Source organism: Limanda limanda, chromosome 13 (genome assembly GCF_963576545.1).
Source record: "Limanda limanda chromosome 13, fLimLim1.1, whole genome shotgun sequence".
NCBI lineage: Eukaryota > Metazoa > Chordata > Actinopteri > Pleuronectiformes > Pleuronectidae > Limanda > Limanda limanda.
In genome coordinates this window covers 24,650,073-24,665,445 of record NC_083648.1, presented here as the reverse complement: position 1 = coordinate 24,665,445, position 15,373 = coordinate 24,650,073, and the positions used below count along the sequence as shown (strand labels likewise).

Sequence of the window (15,373 nt, the reverse complement as noted above, 5' to 3'; positions counted from 1 at the left end):
TATGTTGGCTGCCAGAGCAACACAACACAAGAGAGGAAAAAGGAAAAATGTCTGGTTTGGAAAGTTGTTTCACGCCATGTTTAATCTCAGATTGTTCTCTTCAATGCATTTGGAAAAAGAGAAAATACTTTTAAATTTAAAAAGTTTAAAATTAGGAAAAGGAATGATCAAGATAATGTTCCTAGTTTTGAGAGGATAAGTTACCAGTTGTCATAGAACAAAAGTTTCACAGAAAGTGACGTCTTCTTTTAGGCATAGTATTATGTATCTTAATATGTTAAGAGTTAACACTGTCCAACATTTAAAGGACAAAGAATAAATAGATCAGTTTATCCAAAGTGTAAAAACATTCATTGAGCGAGTCTGTTGAGGGTTACCCATCCACACATTTTCAGCGTGAGGTCGACAAAAATTCACATGTTAGATTTGGGTCCACAATTGACTGGAATGGCCCTGAGCTCAGTTCGCATGCACAAGTACTCTCCAGTTAAAGCCATCAAGGCCGTGCAGGCGACATTGACCAGCCACCAGGACAGGGCAGTTGGAAAATGAGCGTTATAGATCCAGCAGCCGATCATGTGGAAGAAATGCACGGTGACCGTGAAGTCCAGACACTGTTTCCCTCGTCGTATGAAAAACCACAGACCAAGAGAGCTGCAGGAATAAAGAGGCCGAAAGTTTGTTTTGTCAGGCAAGTTTGTTTATGTTTCTGGTAAAATTCTTGTGTTGAACCTCAAAATTAAAAAGTAGAAGAAGAAATTATTTTTACCCTTTTAAGGTAAATGATTAACAGTGTTTACTTCAGTGTGAATAAATTCTTTGTACCATTATTGTGTTTGTATTACAAGATCAATGAACCACAACATAGGGCTCTTGTCTCTATGGATACATTGTGAAAAACTGTAGAAATTACTCACCAGGTGAGAGAGTTTAAGATGAACGCCATCATTGAAAGTCTTCCTTGCATTGTTGCAAAGCCAAACGCCTGCCACAACAGAGCAAACATTTAAGTTCAGTTTCAGAAGTGAACAAATTTGACACAAAAAACAGGTTCCACAGATAGAACATCTTTCACAGTAACTCACTTCATAGCTGAAGATCTGGTCCAGTGATCGACTGATTGGCACCAGACTGTCCAATCCGGCCAACCACAGGCCCAAGAAGCTGTAGTAGATGCACTGCATCAACACAATCTGGCCCACGATGAGAACTGGGTCCCAGATGTAGCTACGGAAGTGACTGGCCATTGTGCTACCCGTACAGGTGCACAGGACGATAACAGCTGGCCTAAAATGTTACCAGCCAACCCATCCAGTGTAACCTGTGTGTGCGAATTAAAAATCTGAAATGACAAAAATTACATGCAAATTCAACTAGTACCTTTCATTCATGGTATGAATTTTATGCCAATGGTTTAAGCAGACACTGAAATGGGACCGTTATTGCAGGACTACAGCTAATTCTCCGAGCCACATACCTTGCTGTGCAGTGTTAAACAGTTAAGTGCGCACAATTCAGGCAATGGCTGAGTCTGTAATGGCTTTAAAAACATCAAGCTGGAGCTCACCATGACCTCTACAATATAAATGTAATTAAAATTTGAAATAAAATAATAATAATAAAAATATGTTGTTTGTTAATGGCTCAGCACACCTTGAAGCCACCCACACGGAGAGAGCGATCAATAACCAACGTCTCCGCGTTGCATGCGTTTTGCTTACTGCGGAAAGGATAAACTCTCCACTTCCTGCGTCCATCACGCAATGTCGATACTTGTCTGCTAATTGCTCCTTACGGTCCACGCTATCAATTGCACATCACACTGAACATTTTATGTAAATTGAATGATAGATGTAAAACAAAGCTTACTTCCTGTTGCCAATAGGTGACGCCATCACTATTATTACATACAGACTAATAGATCTGTTCAAGTAGGGGCTGTGATGTGGCGTGAGCAATTTTGTGTCAATTGGACAATGTTACAACAACTTACTTTTCACACTGATCAGTAGGTGGCGCTATGACCCTGCACTAATATTAATATATGGAGCTGTTCAGGTCAGGATTGTGACTATGGGTCAGCATTTGGGGGCCGGTTGGATAATGCAGAGTGGATTCAAATAGTACTTCCTGTTTCATGCATTTTGTGCACCACGGGAAGGATAAACACGTCACTTCCTGCGTCCATCATGCACCGCTGGACCACGCTCACTAATCACGCATTACGGTCCACGCCATCAAGTTAGCCCCCATAGTGAAAATTTTATCAAAATCAAACTTAGTTTTAAAACGAGGCTTACCTCCTTCTCGCAGTAGGTGGTACTATCACTATATACAGACTAATAGATCTGTTCAGGGCAAAAACATATTTTCTCTCTTCAGATCGTATAAATCTTTCACCTTTGCATCTAAGACATCAAAGGAATCAATCACTACTGACACTGTGACATTAAAGCAAACTGACAAATAATTATTTGCTTAATGAATCCTTTGAAGTGTTCATTTATATACATAGCTCATTTGAGCGGTATATTCTAAAGCAGCCAAGAGCAGTTCATCAAAGTCTAAAACATGTCACTTCCTGTAGCCAGCAGGTGGCGCTGTAATGATGAGTCAATATTGTCACATGGATCTGATCAGGGTGGGACTGTGAATGAGGGATGAGGCTGAAAGAACAATGCACAGAGGAGTTATAATAAATCCCTCTTTTTTGGCGAATCATCAAAATGTCACACCACGCCAGTCACACCGTGTGATGAAATCATATATACCAAGGTAGTTATATCTCCATCTTGTTGAGATGACATTCACAGAAGTTGAAGTTGATCTGATGAAAGCCCAAGGACAAGTTCATCAGACTTGTTTGTTTGTCAGGAGAAATGCCCCTATCGATTTTTGTACATGTCAGCAAATCGTATTGCCGGGGATGCACTTTAGGGGGCGCTAGTCAGTTATTTTGCCACGCTCATTCCTTAAAACCATATAAATATTAGGGATGAGCGAGTACAGCATTATCTGTATCTGTATCTGTTAACCATATGAATTATCCGTATCCGTACTCGGAGTGGGCGGGGCCTAACCCGGAAGTGGGTGTGATTTAACCCGGAAGTGGGCTGGTTCAACATAACTTTCTTTTTTAACTTTGAAATTTTTTTTATGATTTTTTTATTTTTATTTAATTTATTTCCACACCAGGTGTGTGTGTGTGTGTGTGTGTGAGAGTGTGTGTGTGAGTGAGTAGCGAGGGACGTTCACTGTCTCCCAGAGAAATGAACAGTGAATTATATTCGTTCACAAGTCATACAGACTGGTTTTGTTATTTTCACTTTACATTAACACTTAAAGTTTAGTGCAGTGTTATTGTTTGCCGTGATAATTAAATGCCAGTGTGATAATAAATGACAATTTCAAACCATACAAACTGTCATGTTGTACTGTATTTAATAAAGGTTTACTTTACTGTAAAGTAAGTGTAAATGTAAAGTGAAAATAACAAAACCAGTCATTATGACTTGTGAACAAATATAATTCACGTCTTTCTATACTAAAAACACAGAGTGTTCATTTCTCCGGGAGACAGTGAACGTCCCTCGCTACAGCTCCAGCGCTCCTCTACTGAGCCAATGCAGGTCTCGTGAAAATTTTTCCAAAGACTCGTACCCGAAGACCCAGTCGGGAAATGAACGAATCATTTCTGCTTCCTTGACTGAGCCTATGGAACAGTCCCGATGCGCAGTGAACCTGAGTGACTGAGAGACAGAGAGCTGTTCTGTGAGTGAGTGAGCAGAGCCGTGTGTGACGGGAGGAGCGCTGTGACGCTGTGTGAGGATTTTCATTCAGTCCGAGCACAGATAATGACTCCGATTACTCGTATTATACTCGTGATCGGCAAAAGTGCTTTATCCGTACCGGATACTCGTTTCAGCCGAGTATCCGGCTCATCTCTAGTCTTTACCTTTCTTTAAAAGCAAGGAAATGCAAGCCTGGTTTAGGGTGTGGGGAAGTGTGCCTGACCTGTAAGACTCAGTGAACATCTGTAATAGGTGCGGGGCCAGCTGTTTCCAGAATGTTTTATAAAACTCGGCTGGAAAGCCATCTGGGCCCGGACTTTTACCACTTTGTAATGATTTAACTGCCCCCTCAAGTTCAATCAGAGTCGGCGTCAGAACCAATCTAATGGGGGGGCATAGGCTCACAGCGGAGGGGCATAAATTCCCATTCAATTGACAGTGACATAAAACGAATTTTCCGCAAACCAACACACAAAACACACTAACCTCCAATCTCAAAACATGAGTGCACGTAAGACAGTCTCTCTCTCTCTCTCTCTCTCTCACACACACACACGCATCGGCGAAACCACACACTGAGTAGCCTACGTTGCACCGTGCGCATCAGAGCATCGCCGAAACCACAAGTGACAAGCCTACGAATAATTAAGTAGGTAATGTTACAGTACAACTATCACCATTGCATCAATAAATATATGATCACAGTCAATGCATCATTTTGTGTTTTAACGTCCCTGACCCTCGTTGCTTATGCTTATCGCTCTAACTTCCGCTCTGACTACAGCCTTCAACTCAACCGTGACGCAATTGTAATAATAAATTCAAACACACCAATCAACAATCACACACACACACACTTCTTTTAAGATTTTTTTTTTTGATTTCGTTTAATAATAGCCTATATAGCCTATTTATAAAGGAAAACGTCTGACTTTTACTATAATAAAAATAAACAATTAATACAACACAGGGCATGACTTGGGGGGGCACAGTAAGGCTGTCGGGGGGCGTGGCCCGCGAATGCCCCCCCCCATAGCACCGACACAGTTCAATTGCTGTGATGGGACGTTCCAGTTCCTCAGCAACAACCCGATCCAAAGTGGGAGTGTCAAACCTATCAAAGAAGGAGATCACATACGCAGAGGTATTACGACAATCAGATGAATATAGTAATTTATAGAATTCCATAAAAGTTTTATTAATTTCCAAAGGATCAGATGTTACACCTGCGCCAGTCTCAATTTGAGGAATTAACTGAGATGCAGAAATTTGACGTAGCCGGTGGGCCAAGAGTTTACTAGTTTTATCTCCCTGATCATAAAATTTTGATCTTGAATGTAGCAAAAGTTCAGTAGTGTACTGTGACATGACAAGATCATATTCAGCTTGTAAAGTAATTTGCTCCTTATAAGTATCTGGCAGTTTTGAGACTGCATATAAAGAATCTAGTAGTGTAATGCGTTGGGATAGCTTGGCTAACTTATCTCTTCTAGATTTCCCCTGATGGGCCTTATAGGAAATGACCCCCCCCCCCGATAAAAGCTTTCATTGTTTCCCACAACCCAGAGGCAGTTATTTCTGGAGTTTTGTTAACCTGAAAAAAGAATTCTAATTGCTCAGAGACAAATTTAATAAAGTCTGTATCCAACAGCAAATGTGTATCCAGGCGCCATGGTGGTCTTGTTTTAACAAACTTCTGAAAATAAACGTTCATAGAAATAGAGGCGTGGTCCGACACCAAAATCGAATCATATTTACAGCCAGAAATGGAGGACAACAACTTGCTATCCACTAAAAAGAAGTCAATTCGTGTATAGGTACGGTGAATATGCGAGAAAAATTAGTATTCCCTTTTATCCGGATTAAACAAACGCCAAGGATCAACAACATTAAACTCACTCATAAAGGCTTGAATCACTTTTGTCGATTTGGACAGAGCAGCCGAGGTCGAGGAAGAACGATCCAAGGAAGGATTCATCCAACAGTTCAAGTCCCCTCCTAAGATTAAATTATATGTGGACAAGTCCGGTAGCTTTGAGAAAACCTGTCTAAAAAAGGACTCGTCATCCCAGTTGTGAGCATAAACATTAGCAAGAGTCACTTTTACATCGAAAATGTGTCCCATGACAGCTATAAACCTGCCTGCAGGATCAGAGATTGTCTTAACATTGACAAAAGGAATATCTCTATGTAAAAGAATAGCAACCCCTCTAGATTTGCTGGAAAATGAGGAATGGTATATTTTCCCAACCCAGCTCTTCTTCAGTCTTACACTATCTATCTCTTATAAATGGGTTTCCTGCAAATATATTATATGAGCATTGAGGTGGTGTAAGTAGTGCAACACTTTACTACGCTTGATTGGATTATTCAGGCCCTTACAGTTTAAACTCACAAATTTCATATCCCCGCCCACACTAGATAGTGTTCTCTTAACCTGTGTCATTAAAGGACAAAGAATTCAGTATGTAACAAACAAAAACAGCGAAGAGAGAAAACAAAAACAAAAAAAAACCGCGATACACGACCATTCCAAACATCCGGAAAAGTAGCATAGGTGCCAACCCATTACCCCGAAGAACTACACGAACTAACAACCCCCCCACATTAGAACAGAACCCCCCACCTCCCTCCTCACCTAGCAGAAGCATCAAGACAATGATGCGTGCTACCTCACCCCACGTAGAAATAAAACCTGTCGTTCCCAGCAGCTTAACCACACTACTAAACGACCTCAGGGAGTGTGAATATGGACTGTCCCAAATATAATAAATAAAGTAATAAACAGAAAAAGGTGCCATGGATTTTTTTTTAAAGTAAAATAAAAAAGTGAATAAAAAAATAGTAGAGACTGACCGAAAGAACAATGAAAATGAAAATAGCACCTATATGCTCTGAGTGAAGCAATGAAACTTTCAGTCAGTACACAGTCAATACTGTATTTAGTCTATAAACAAGACAACAGCAGCATAACACGTGTGTTACCTGCTAGATATGCAGCCTACTACCGCAGAAATACAAACCGAGTCAAAAAGCCCAGAGTTAGTCACTCTCCTGTGCCGGATTCTTCTTAAGTCTCTTGTTGACGAACTCCAGGGCCTGGTCCGGGTCTTCAAATCTGTGGGTCTGGCCGCGAGGTATGGTGATGTGTAGAGTAGCCGGGTACCGGAGGCTGAATTTAACGTTGGCACAGGTATGGAGCTCCCTCTTCACTTGGACGAAAGCCGCCCTCCGCTTGGCCACAGTCGGTGTAAAGTCCGGAAAAATGTGCACCCTCCTCCCGTTGTGCAGCAGAGGGGAGCTCTGTCCAGCGTGGCGGAGAATATCATTCCTCACCTTGAACTGTGTCACCCTGATGACCATCGGACGTGGCGGCTCCCCCTCCTTAGGTTTCGCACACAATGTGCGGTGAGCCCTGTCGAGCCCGGGCATCACGTCGAGTCCCAGCAGGTCCATTAAAAGTTTGGCAATAGTCTCTGTAGGTTGGGGACCCTCGGATCCCTCGGGCAGACCCACTAGTCGAATGTTATTCCATCTAGAGCAGTGGTTCTTAACCTGGGTTCGATCGAACCCCAGGGGTTCGGTGAGTCACTCTCAGGGGTTCGGCAGGGGTCAGGACACACACAGTATAGCCCGGTTCACACTAGCAATGTCTGGCCGTTTTTGTCGGCCGTCAAAAAATTGGCTCCCCACAATTTGGCAGCACACAATTTTGCTTCGCCTGTCAGATTACAAATACTTAGTTGCTTAGTAAAAATGTGTTACACAAAATAAAATCAGCCCACTCGTATTATTCGTGACGTCACGCTCCGCTTGGCCGTCATTGGCTGCAGATGATCACGCCACATTGCTTAGGTTTGATATCTGTGCTGAGGGGAACTTGGTGCGCTCAGTAGTCGACTTGTGGCTGTTGTGATTGTACGTCATTCAGCAGAGCCAGCTTCAACAGCAACTCTTCAGAACAACAACGCTCTCAACGTTTTGGTCTCACCAAATCGTACCATACCCCCTTATTGCTAAGAAAGCCCTTGAGATACTCACACCGTTTGTTACAACGTATCTTTGCGAGCAATCCTTTTCAAGGATGGTAGACATAAAAATTAAGAAAAGGAACAGACTTTTGCGAAAATTATATGAGAGTGGCACTTGCCAAGGTCAAGACACGCATTTCTGAACTTGTATCTGAAAGGCAACAGCAGAAGTCACATTGATTTGCAGTAAATATTCATTGAGTTATGTTTTTGTTGTTTTTCATGGTTGTTTTTGTTCTTTGAACACAGTGATTTTGTGTGCAACTGATGCATGGTTCATTTTGGGCACTAACAAAATATATACCTATGTTTTGAAGAAATCATATTTAATTTTCCAATTACGAAGGGTTCGGTGAATGCACTGATTAAGCTTGCAGGGTTCAGTACCTCAAATAAGGTTAAGAACCACTGACCTAGAGCGTGCCTCCAATTCCTCACATTTCTTGCCCAGAGATTCCACCGTAGCAGTTAGCTTAGCCATGATCACGTGCATCCCAGTCAGCTAGTCCGAGTGCTCATTAGCGGAGCGCTCCAGGTCACCAATAGTTCCACTTTGCCGGGAGACTTTTTCCTGCAGCGGTTTGAGAGCAGTCGCCACCTCCTTCTTGACCAGCTCCGATATGATTGACTCGAATTTTGCCACAATTTCAGCTCGTTGGTCATCCATCATTAGCTTAATGCTACGTAGCATCTCCTCATTAGCACCAGGCCTCTCCGGTGACACGGGCTCCGAGAGTTGCGGCCAGGGGTGGACTGGCCATCTGGCATACCGGGCATAGTCCCGGTGGGCCGTTGACCCAATGTGGGCCGGTCTGGTCCGCTATGTTGTTGTTTTTTTTTTTTTTCTCTTCTTCCTCTCTAAATTCCCTCCAATTGGGCCGGCCAATTGGCTACAGAGGGCTAGCAGTGTGTTGCCAGCATCGACACATATTATTGGTCTATTGTTTGTCATTGTCAATCAATCATGGGCTGACAGGCTCAGAGAGCCCTGACAGTGCTGTCAATCACAACACAAACCAGGGTGGGGCGGGACCTCATGGCATTGGCGGGGGGAGTCGCGGGACAGGCTGCTGCTGAGACAGAAACTTAAAATGGATAATAAGAGTAAAAAACGCATCGGGAAAAAAAGCTGAAGTCTCTGGAGGTGGAGGCTGCTAAATGTGCCAAACTGACGGACCTATGTGGTGCCGGGTTCACCAGCCCAGCAGCAGCAGGTGCGCCGGGAGACGAGCGAGGAGGACTCGACAATGATGAGCGAGTGGAGGCAAACATGTGAGTGCGCATTTTCAATTTTCAATACATTCTCCAAACTGGCTCGTTACTTGAGCAGCGGAGGTTGGCGTCGCACGCCTCTACCCACGGCGCACCTCTCTCTCTCTCTCTCACTCGCTGCCCCCTCCCTCCTGAGATGTGCAGGTCCCGGTGGCGTGTTTGCCGTCGGGGGGGGGCAGCGCGAGAGGTTGGTCTATCCCTCCGCAGGTTCACCTTCAGAAATCTTGTTACGACTTTTACTTCCTCTAGAATAGGATAAGAGATAGTGTCTTATTTTGTGTGCCTAGATCTGGTTTCCCTTTGCTGAGTTATCATAAGGGGCATTGTGTATCACTCTTGCTACTGATGAGAGGTCCATGTTTAGTGATATTTACAGAATGTTTTAGTGGTTATACTGTGGTTTATTAATGTTCTTGGGCAGACACAAGAGGCATTTGTTTATAGTTAATTCTTTGTTGTCTCTAGATGCACTGGTCCATTACTATTTGAACCTCAGCATCTAGGGTTCAAAATTGGTAAAATTATACATTATATGCATATTGTTGTTGTAATTTTTCAGTCAGTTGAGATAAATCTTGAGGAGAAACATTTTGGGTTGTTTTGTGTCTGTATAGGCCTACTATAAAAAGCACTTTGCATTTTTAATTTTAGTACTTGTACTTTTACTTTTGATACTTAAGTACATTTCAACACCAGATACTTTTGATACTTAAGTACTTTTAATATGAGCTACTTTAAGACTTTTACTCAAGTCACCCTGGGCCTGCCCTTTTGGGCTGGGCTTCAGCTGCAGATCTAAAGGCTGCTTCCAGGGGCACGGGGCCCTCAGCCTTTGTTTTTCTTTGCTTCTGCACCTTACAACATACATCACACCTTATTTTCACACATCCAAACACTTTTATCACCACTGACACGTAACATATTTTACACATCCCACTACGTAGTTAGAGCTATCTTGATTTGGAGTTAAATAAATTTACTTTTGGCTTGAGAGGTTTGTGTGTGGCCTCCCTTCTTGTTGCCATCTTTGAGCTAGGTGGTAACAGTAGTATGCATGAGAGAAGACGCCGCGAGATTTATGGACTTCTATGTGGTGTCCGCTGATAATGTAGTGGGCTGGTCTGGACAGACAATGCCAGGGCTGAATTTTTGTCCCAGTCCACCCCTGGTTGCGGCCTGTTCCGACCCGACTTTGTAGACTCATTTTTCGCCCGAGAGCTCGACATTAATGCGGTTCCGACTCACAAGATGCAGGTCTCTTTAAAAAACGTTCGATCACCTTATAGTTGCAGACAGTCGAGGAACTTAAAATGACATTAAAACTATATTATGATCACATTCCCGAGGAGCGACCGAAAAACACGTCCTACATCGTCCGCGTCTCCACAGCGCCCCCCCCTCACCGGCTCTCTCCTGGCACAAATCAGATGTCAATTTTTTTCCACAGCCAAAACACTTCATCCTACCTGATTTAACATGCACAATGTAATTGAATTCATCAATTTTAAACCTAAAGACCAAATTTAATTCTTCCTCATTCTTTTTCAGAATCATGGACACGTGTCTCCTGAAAGACACGACATGTTTAAGGTTTGGAGATTTAGTGGATTGGGATCATTTTCTTTGGGGACATTAACTCTCCGTGTCTTGCAAGCTCTTTCTCTAAGAGCTCATATTTTAGGAATGGGGGCACATTAGAGATTATGACCTTTTTAACAGAATTAGCCAGGGACAACACCATTGCGAAAGAGCCCTGAATCACAACTCCACTCTCCAGTAGCTGGTTTGCTTGGTCTATGCTGTCTAGAAAAATCACCACAGCGCTGTTCATTCTTGAAGCAGACTTCACGTTTGTTTTTCTTTACACCTGTGTTTTTCTGCCATATCTACCATTTGTGCCACAAGTCTGCTGCACTCATCCCCTATCTTCTTGATCATGAAACTCTGGGAACTCAACAGACTGTCCTGCTCTCCAACTCTCTGCTTGTATTGAGCTTTGGTTCACTACAGTAACGCAGTCATGTCTTGGTGCATTTCCTGTGCCGAGAGGGTTGTAGACGCCATTATTGCTAATATGGGCTATACAGATCAAATTTGATTCATTGATTATCTCTTTGTCAGAGCGTTTAGCACTCTTAACTTTATGCCTGGTGAGGTTCAGTTGGCGCTGGGCATCTACCAGCTGTTCTGTCAAGCTCAGGGCTTTGTCCTGCCATTGGCTCCTGTCATTTTGAACCACACCCAGATGTATCCAACAGCCAGCCAGCTCTGAGCTCAGCCCTTCCACTTCCTTTGCAGAGTTTTCCAGCTGTGTGATGTTCCTGATCTTGAGGTGGCTGAGCGCTTTCTCTGCCTGCTCTTTCTTCCACTTGGCCCGGTCATATATACCAAACAAAACTGCTACTACACACTACTACTTCTTACACAGAAACACACTTCTACTATAAGTAAAGAAGGAAGACCAAAGAAAAGGTAGAAAAATCAAACAAACTGTCACGTTTTCACCACACTCACCACACTCACTCCAAGCATGCACTCTGACAGAGATTTTTTTTTTTGATTTTTGAAACCTTTATTTTCAAAAATTATACAAAACTACTGTCCACATTTCAATGGATATGTACAGGACGCTTCAGAACAATACTTAAACCTACCTAGAAAGTCATATTAAATATTAAAAACATCTCCTATTATTATCCTACTCTGTCTCACCAAACTGTTTGCAGTGTATTAAAAAAGGAAACAGAGTCTTTTACATTCATAAAAAGCGTTAAAAACTGTCTCTGCTTCTCCACAAAACGGGCAATTGCACTTGACTTTTGGGTTGATGATGGTGTAAAACCGTTAACCGCGATGGCTCCGTGTAAAATCCTCCACTGCAGGTCACCAGATCCAATCTCCTCCTCCACACCGTGTCAGGCCTCACATCCAGCTTGCTTCTGCTCAGGGTTAAAACACAACATTCATACATGGCTCTTTATTTGGCCAGTGTTTCCCCTACCATTCTATTAGGGGGGCGCTGCGCCCCCCCAACGGCACCTCCCGCCACCCCTGGATTGTCGAGTTTATTATTTGTTTTATTTTTTATTTTTTGATATGGCGCCAGATTTCTACATAAATCATTTTAAGGTTACATTACCTATAAAACAGGTCTATATTTTGCATTTCTGTCTCGAAATGGTCGCGCGGTTAGAGTTCTCCTCTGCTCTCTGTAGCGCGCACGGCGGAGTTCCATCCAAATGCGCGCACACACTGACACGTGCGCGCACACACTGACACGTGCGCGCACACACTGACACGTGCGCGCACACACAGGTGAGCAACCTCCCACCAGCGGACAGAGAGCATCCATCTGAAAACACGTCGCATGAACCACCTGAGAAGTAGTTAAAAATATCCCGGGTGGAGATGTTAACAGCCACTCTTCTGCGAGAAGCAGCCGGAGGAGCTCTCCTGCTCCGGGTCCGAGTTGCACGCCCTGCCCCAGACAAGAATCTGCTCAGTCACCACCGGATGACAGGTTCTGACCCAGCTTGGCTGTCAGAGGGGCAATACTCCCCCTGGTTGTACAAGACTGATCTTGATAACTTAAGTATTACACCGGACGCCGAAGCGCCGCGCCGCGCAATTCTCCAGTGCGCAGGCGCCTGGCTGTTCACACGGGAAGCGCATTTCTCAGCACCGGTCAGCCCGCGATTCTGCTTTCTCCGCTTGTTGAATTAAACCGTGAACGCACCTCGTAGAAATACTTTGTTACTGTACTTAAGTAGATTTTTCACATATCTGTACTTTACTTGAGTATTTATTTTCCTGACGACTTTTAACTTTTACTTGCTACATTTGAGCACAAATAGCTGTACTTTCTACTTCTTACATTCTCAAAACTGGCTCGTTACTTGAGCAGCAGAGGTTGGCGGAACGTGCAGCTTTACGCACGGCGCACCTCTCTCTCTCGCTCCTGCAGGAGCTCGGTTCAGTCTTTGTTATTGGGGCCCAGGCACTGACAGACATGTGGCCCTATTGAAATTGTAGGGATTATTATTCAGGCAAATGAATTGGCTTTTTGAGGGCTTTTATTAGGTGACTTTACATAATTTTTTTGAAGGTATTCCTTTTTCGATTCACATTCGTTTTCCCTTTCCTGCTTCGTGTCAACACCTGCACATCAATACATAGCTCGAAGCAGCAAGTGGTTAGCTTTTCTTAAAGAAAATATTGGGAGTAGTTGGTTTAAACAAAAACTGTTGGCAAATAGACTATCATTGGTTGGCCGTGTCTACTTAGTCTTACACGTCCACGTAAACAAAACAAACAGATTTAAAACAAGTCGAGATGGAAAAACAAACAACACAACCAATTATATAAGCAAACGCAAAAACAACTTTCAGCCAACCTAACCAAAAACTACTGCAGCTGTTGAGTCTTATATATGTATTGTACAAACTGGCTAATGTGTACAACTTCAGGCAGGGTTGTGTCTTCACTTTGTCGTCCCTACAGGCAAGATACCCTACAGGTGTATTGTCACCCTGCTGGAAACAAATGCAAACACAACCCCAGGCCCATTCAGTGAAGATAGTCTAATGATAAATAAACAGGCTTACATGTAGATGCGTGGACAAGCTGGCGGGCAGGTATACAGGCAGGTAAACATCCAGGCAGTTAAAATGCAAAATACAGCTAATAGACACAAAAGGTTCATTTGGTCTATTAGTGTTCTTAGGTAGAATCAAGAGGCACTTGTTTATTCTGTTGTGTTGATTCTTTGTTGTCACTAGAAGTTCAGATGCACTTGTCCAATACTATTTTAACCTCAGCATCTCGGGTTCAAAATTTGTAAAATTATACATTATATATATAGTGTTGTCATAACTTTTTAGTCAGTTGAAATAAAATTTGGTACTTGTACTTTTACTTTTGATACTTAAGTACATTTCAACACCAGATACTTTTGATACTTAAGTACATTTAATATGAGCAACTCTAAGACTTTAACTCAAGTCATTTTCTGACAGGTGACTTTTACTTTAACCGGAGTCACTTTCAAGTAAGATATCTGTACTTTTACTCAAGTATGGCTTTCAAGTACTTTATACACCACTGTTTTTAAGAATGTTATGTTGCATACGTAGACAGCATAAACAGGCAGTTGTGAGAGGAAACCAGACCCGGCCATTTATAGTCTCCCTGCCAGTCCTACAGAAGGGACAAACTGGACAAACACATGACGTCTGAGCATCACAGAATAGCCTGTCAGCGCCGAAATCCAATGTACAGTTCAAAATCATTAAAAGAAACACATTAACATCATGATTCCTTTAAGTTTTTGTGTCTGTGTTTGACCTCGCAAATGTGAGGGGAGAAGACCAGCTAGCTGCAGCGCAGATGTCTTGGATAGAGACTCCCTTGAACAGGGCCCAAGAGGTCGGGAGACCTCTAGTAGAATGTGCCCGTAAACCAGTCGGAACCTGAAAGCCCGAGCTGGAGTAGGCCAATGCAATGGCATCCACTATCCAGTGAGAAAGTCTTTGTTTGGTGATAGGTTTGCCCCAGTGGGGCTTAGCCCAGGACACAAACAACTGATCCCCTTTCCTAAAGTTCTTTGTCCTTTCCACATAAGTGTGTAAGGCACAGACAGGGCACAGCATCTGTAACCGCTGCTGTTCCGCAGAACCATAGGGAGGCGGCTGAAAAGCTGCCAGTTCAACTGGGGAGCATGGTTTAACAACCTTAGGAACAAAAGCAGGATTCGGCCTCAGTGTCACCCCAAGGTTCCCCGGGGTGAACCGCATACATGCCGGATGTACAGATAAAGCGTGGATATCACTCACTCGTTTAGCTGTAGCCAAAGCCAATGACAGAGCCACCTTCAGGGATAACGTCTTCATGTCGACGTTATCCAGTGGTTCAAAAGGATGACTAGAGAGGGCACCACTGCTAGATCCCAAGATTGCGACATAGTTTAGAGATGGGCAGCAACCTCCGTGCACCCTTCATAAAACGACAAACCAGGGGGTGTTGGCCCACTGGTTTTCCATCAAATCCAACATGGCAAGCGGAAATAGCTGCCAAGTAAACTTTGACAGTAGAAAATGCCCTCTTTTGATCAATGAAGTCCTGCAGGAAGGACAGGATTGTACCAAAAGGGAAAAGGGATTTCCTGTGCCGAAGCACACCAATCCTCAAACAATCTCCACTTACAGTCATAGAGAGACCTAGTGGATGATGCTCTGGCATTCTGAATCGTGTTAACAACACTCTGTGATAACCCAGTCAGGC

The 15,373-nt window shown here is 43.3% G+C and overlaps 1 protein-coding gene across 1 annotated transcript; it reads right to left on the bottom strand.

Annotated features, from left to right (window-relative positions):
- Positions 1–413: 413 nt before the first annotated feature.
- LOC133018224 (protein SYS1 homolog) lies at positions 414–1,247 on the bottom strand. Its single transcript, XM_061084544.1, has 3 exons — positions 1,086–1,247; positions 918–985; positions 414–654 (listed from the first exon to the last, which is right to left on the bottom strand). The coding sequence occupies exons 1-3, from the start codon at positions 1,245–1,247 to the stop codon at positions 414–416; spliced, it is 471 nt and encodes a 156-aa protein (XP_060940527.1).
- Between the last annotated feature and the right edge of the window lie 14,126 nt (positions 1,248–15,373).

Excerpts from the sequence above, each read along its gene's own strand:
- LOC133018224 (XM_061084544.1), bottom strand. The coding sequence starts at position 1,247 with ATGGCCAGTCACTTCCGTAGCTACATCTGGGACCCAGTTCTCATCGTG. Across the intron at positions 986-1,085 it reads ACCAGATCTTCAGCTATGAA|GCGTTTGGCTTTGCAACAAT; the intron begins GTGAGTTACTGT and ends CTGTTGTGGCAG. Across the intron at positions 655-917 it reads ATCTTAAACTCTCTCACCTG|CTCTCTTGGTCTGTGGTTTT; the intron begins GTGAGTAATTTC and ends TTATTCCTGCAG.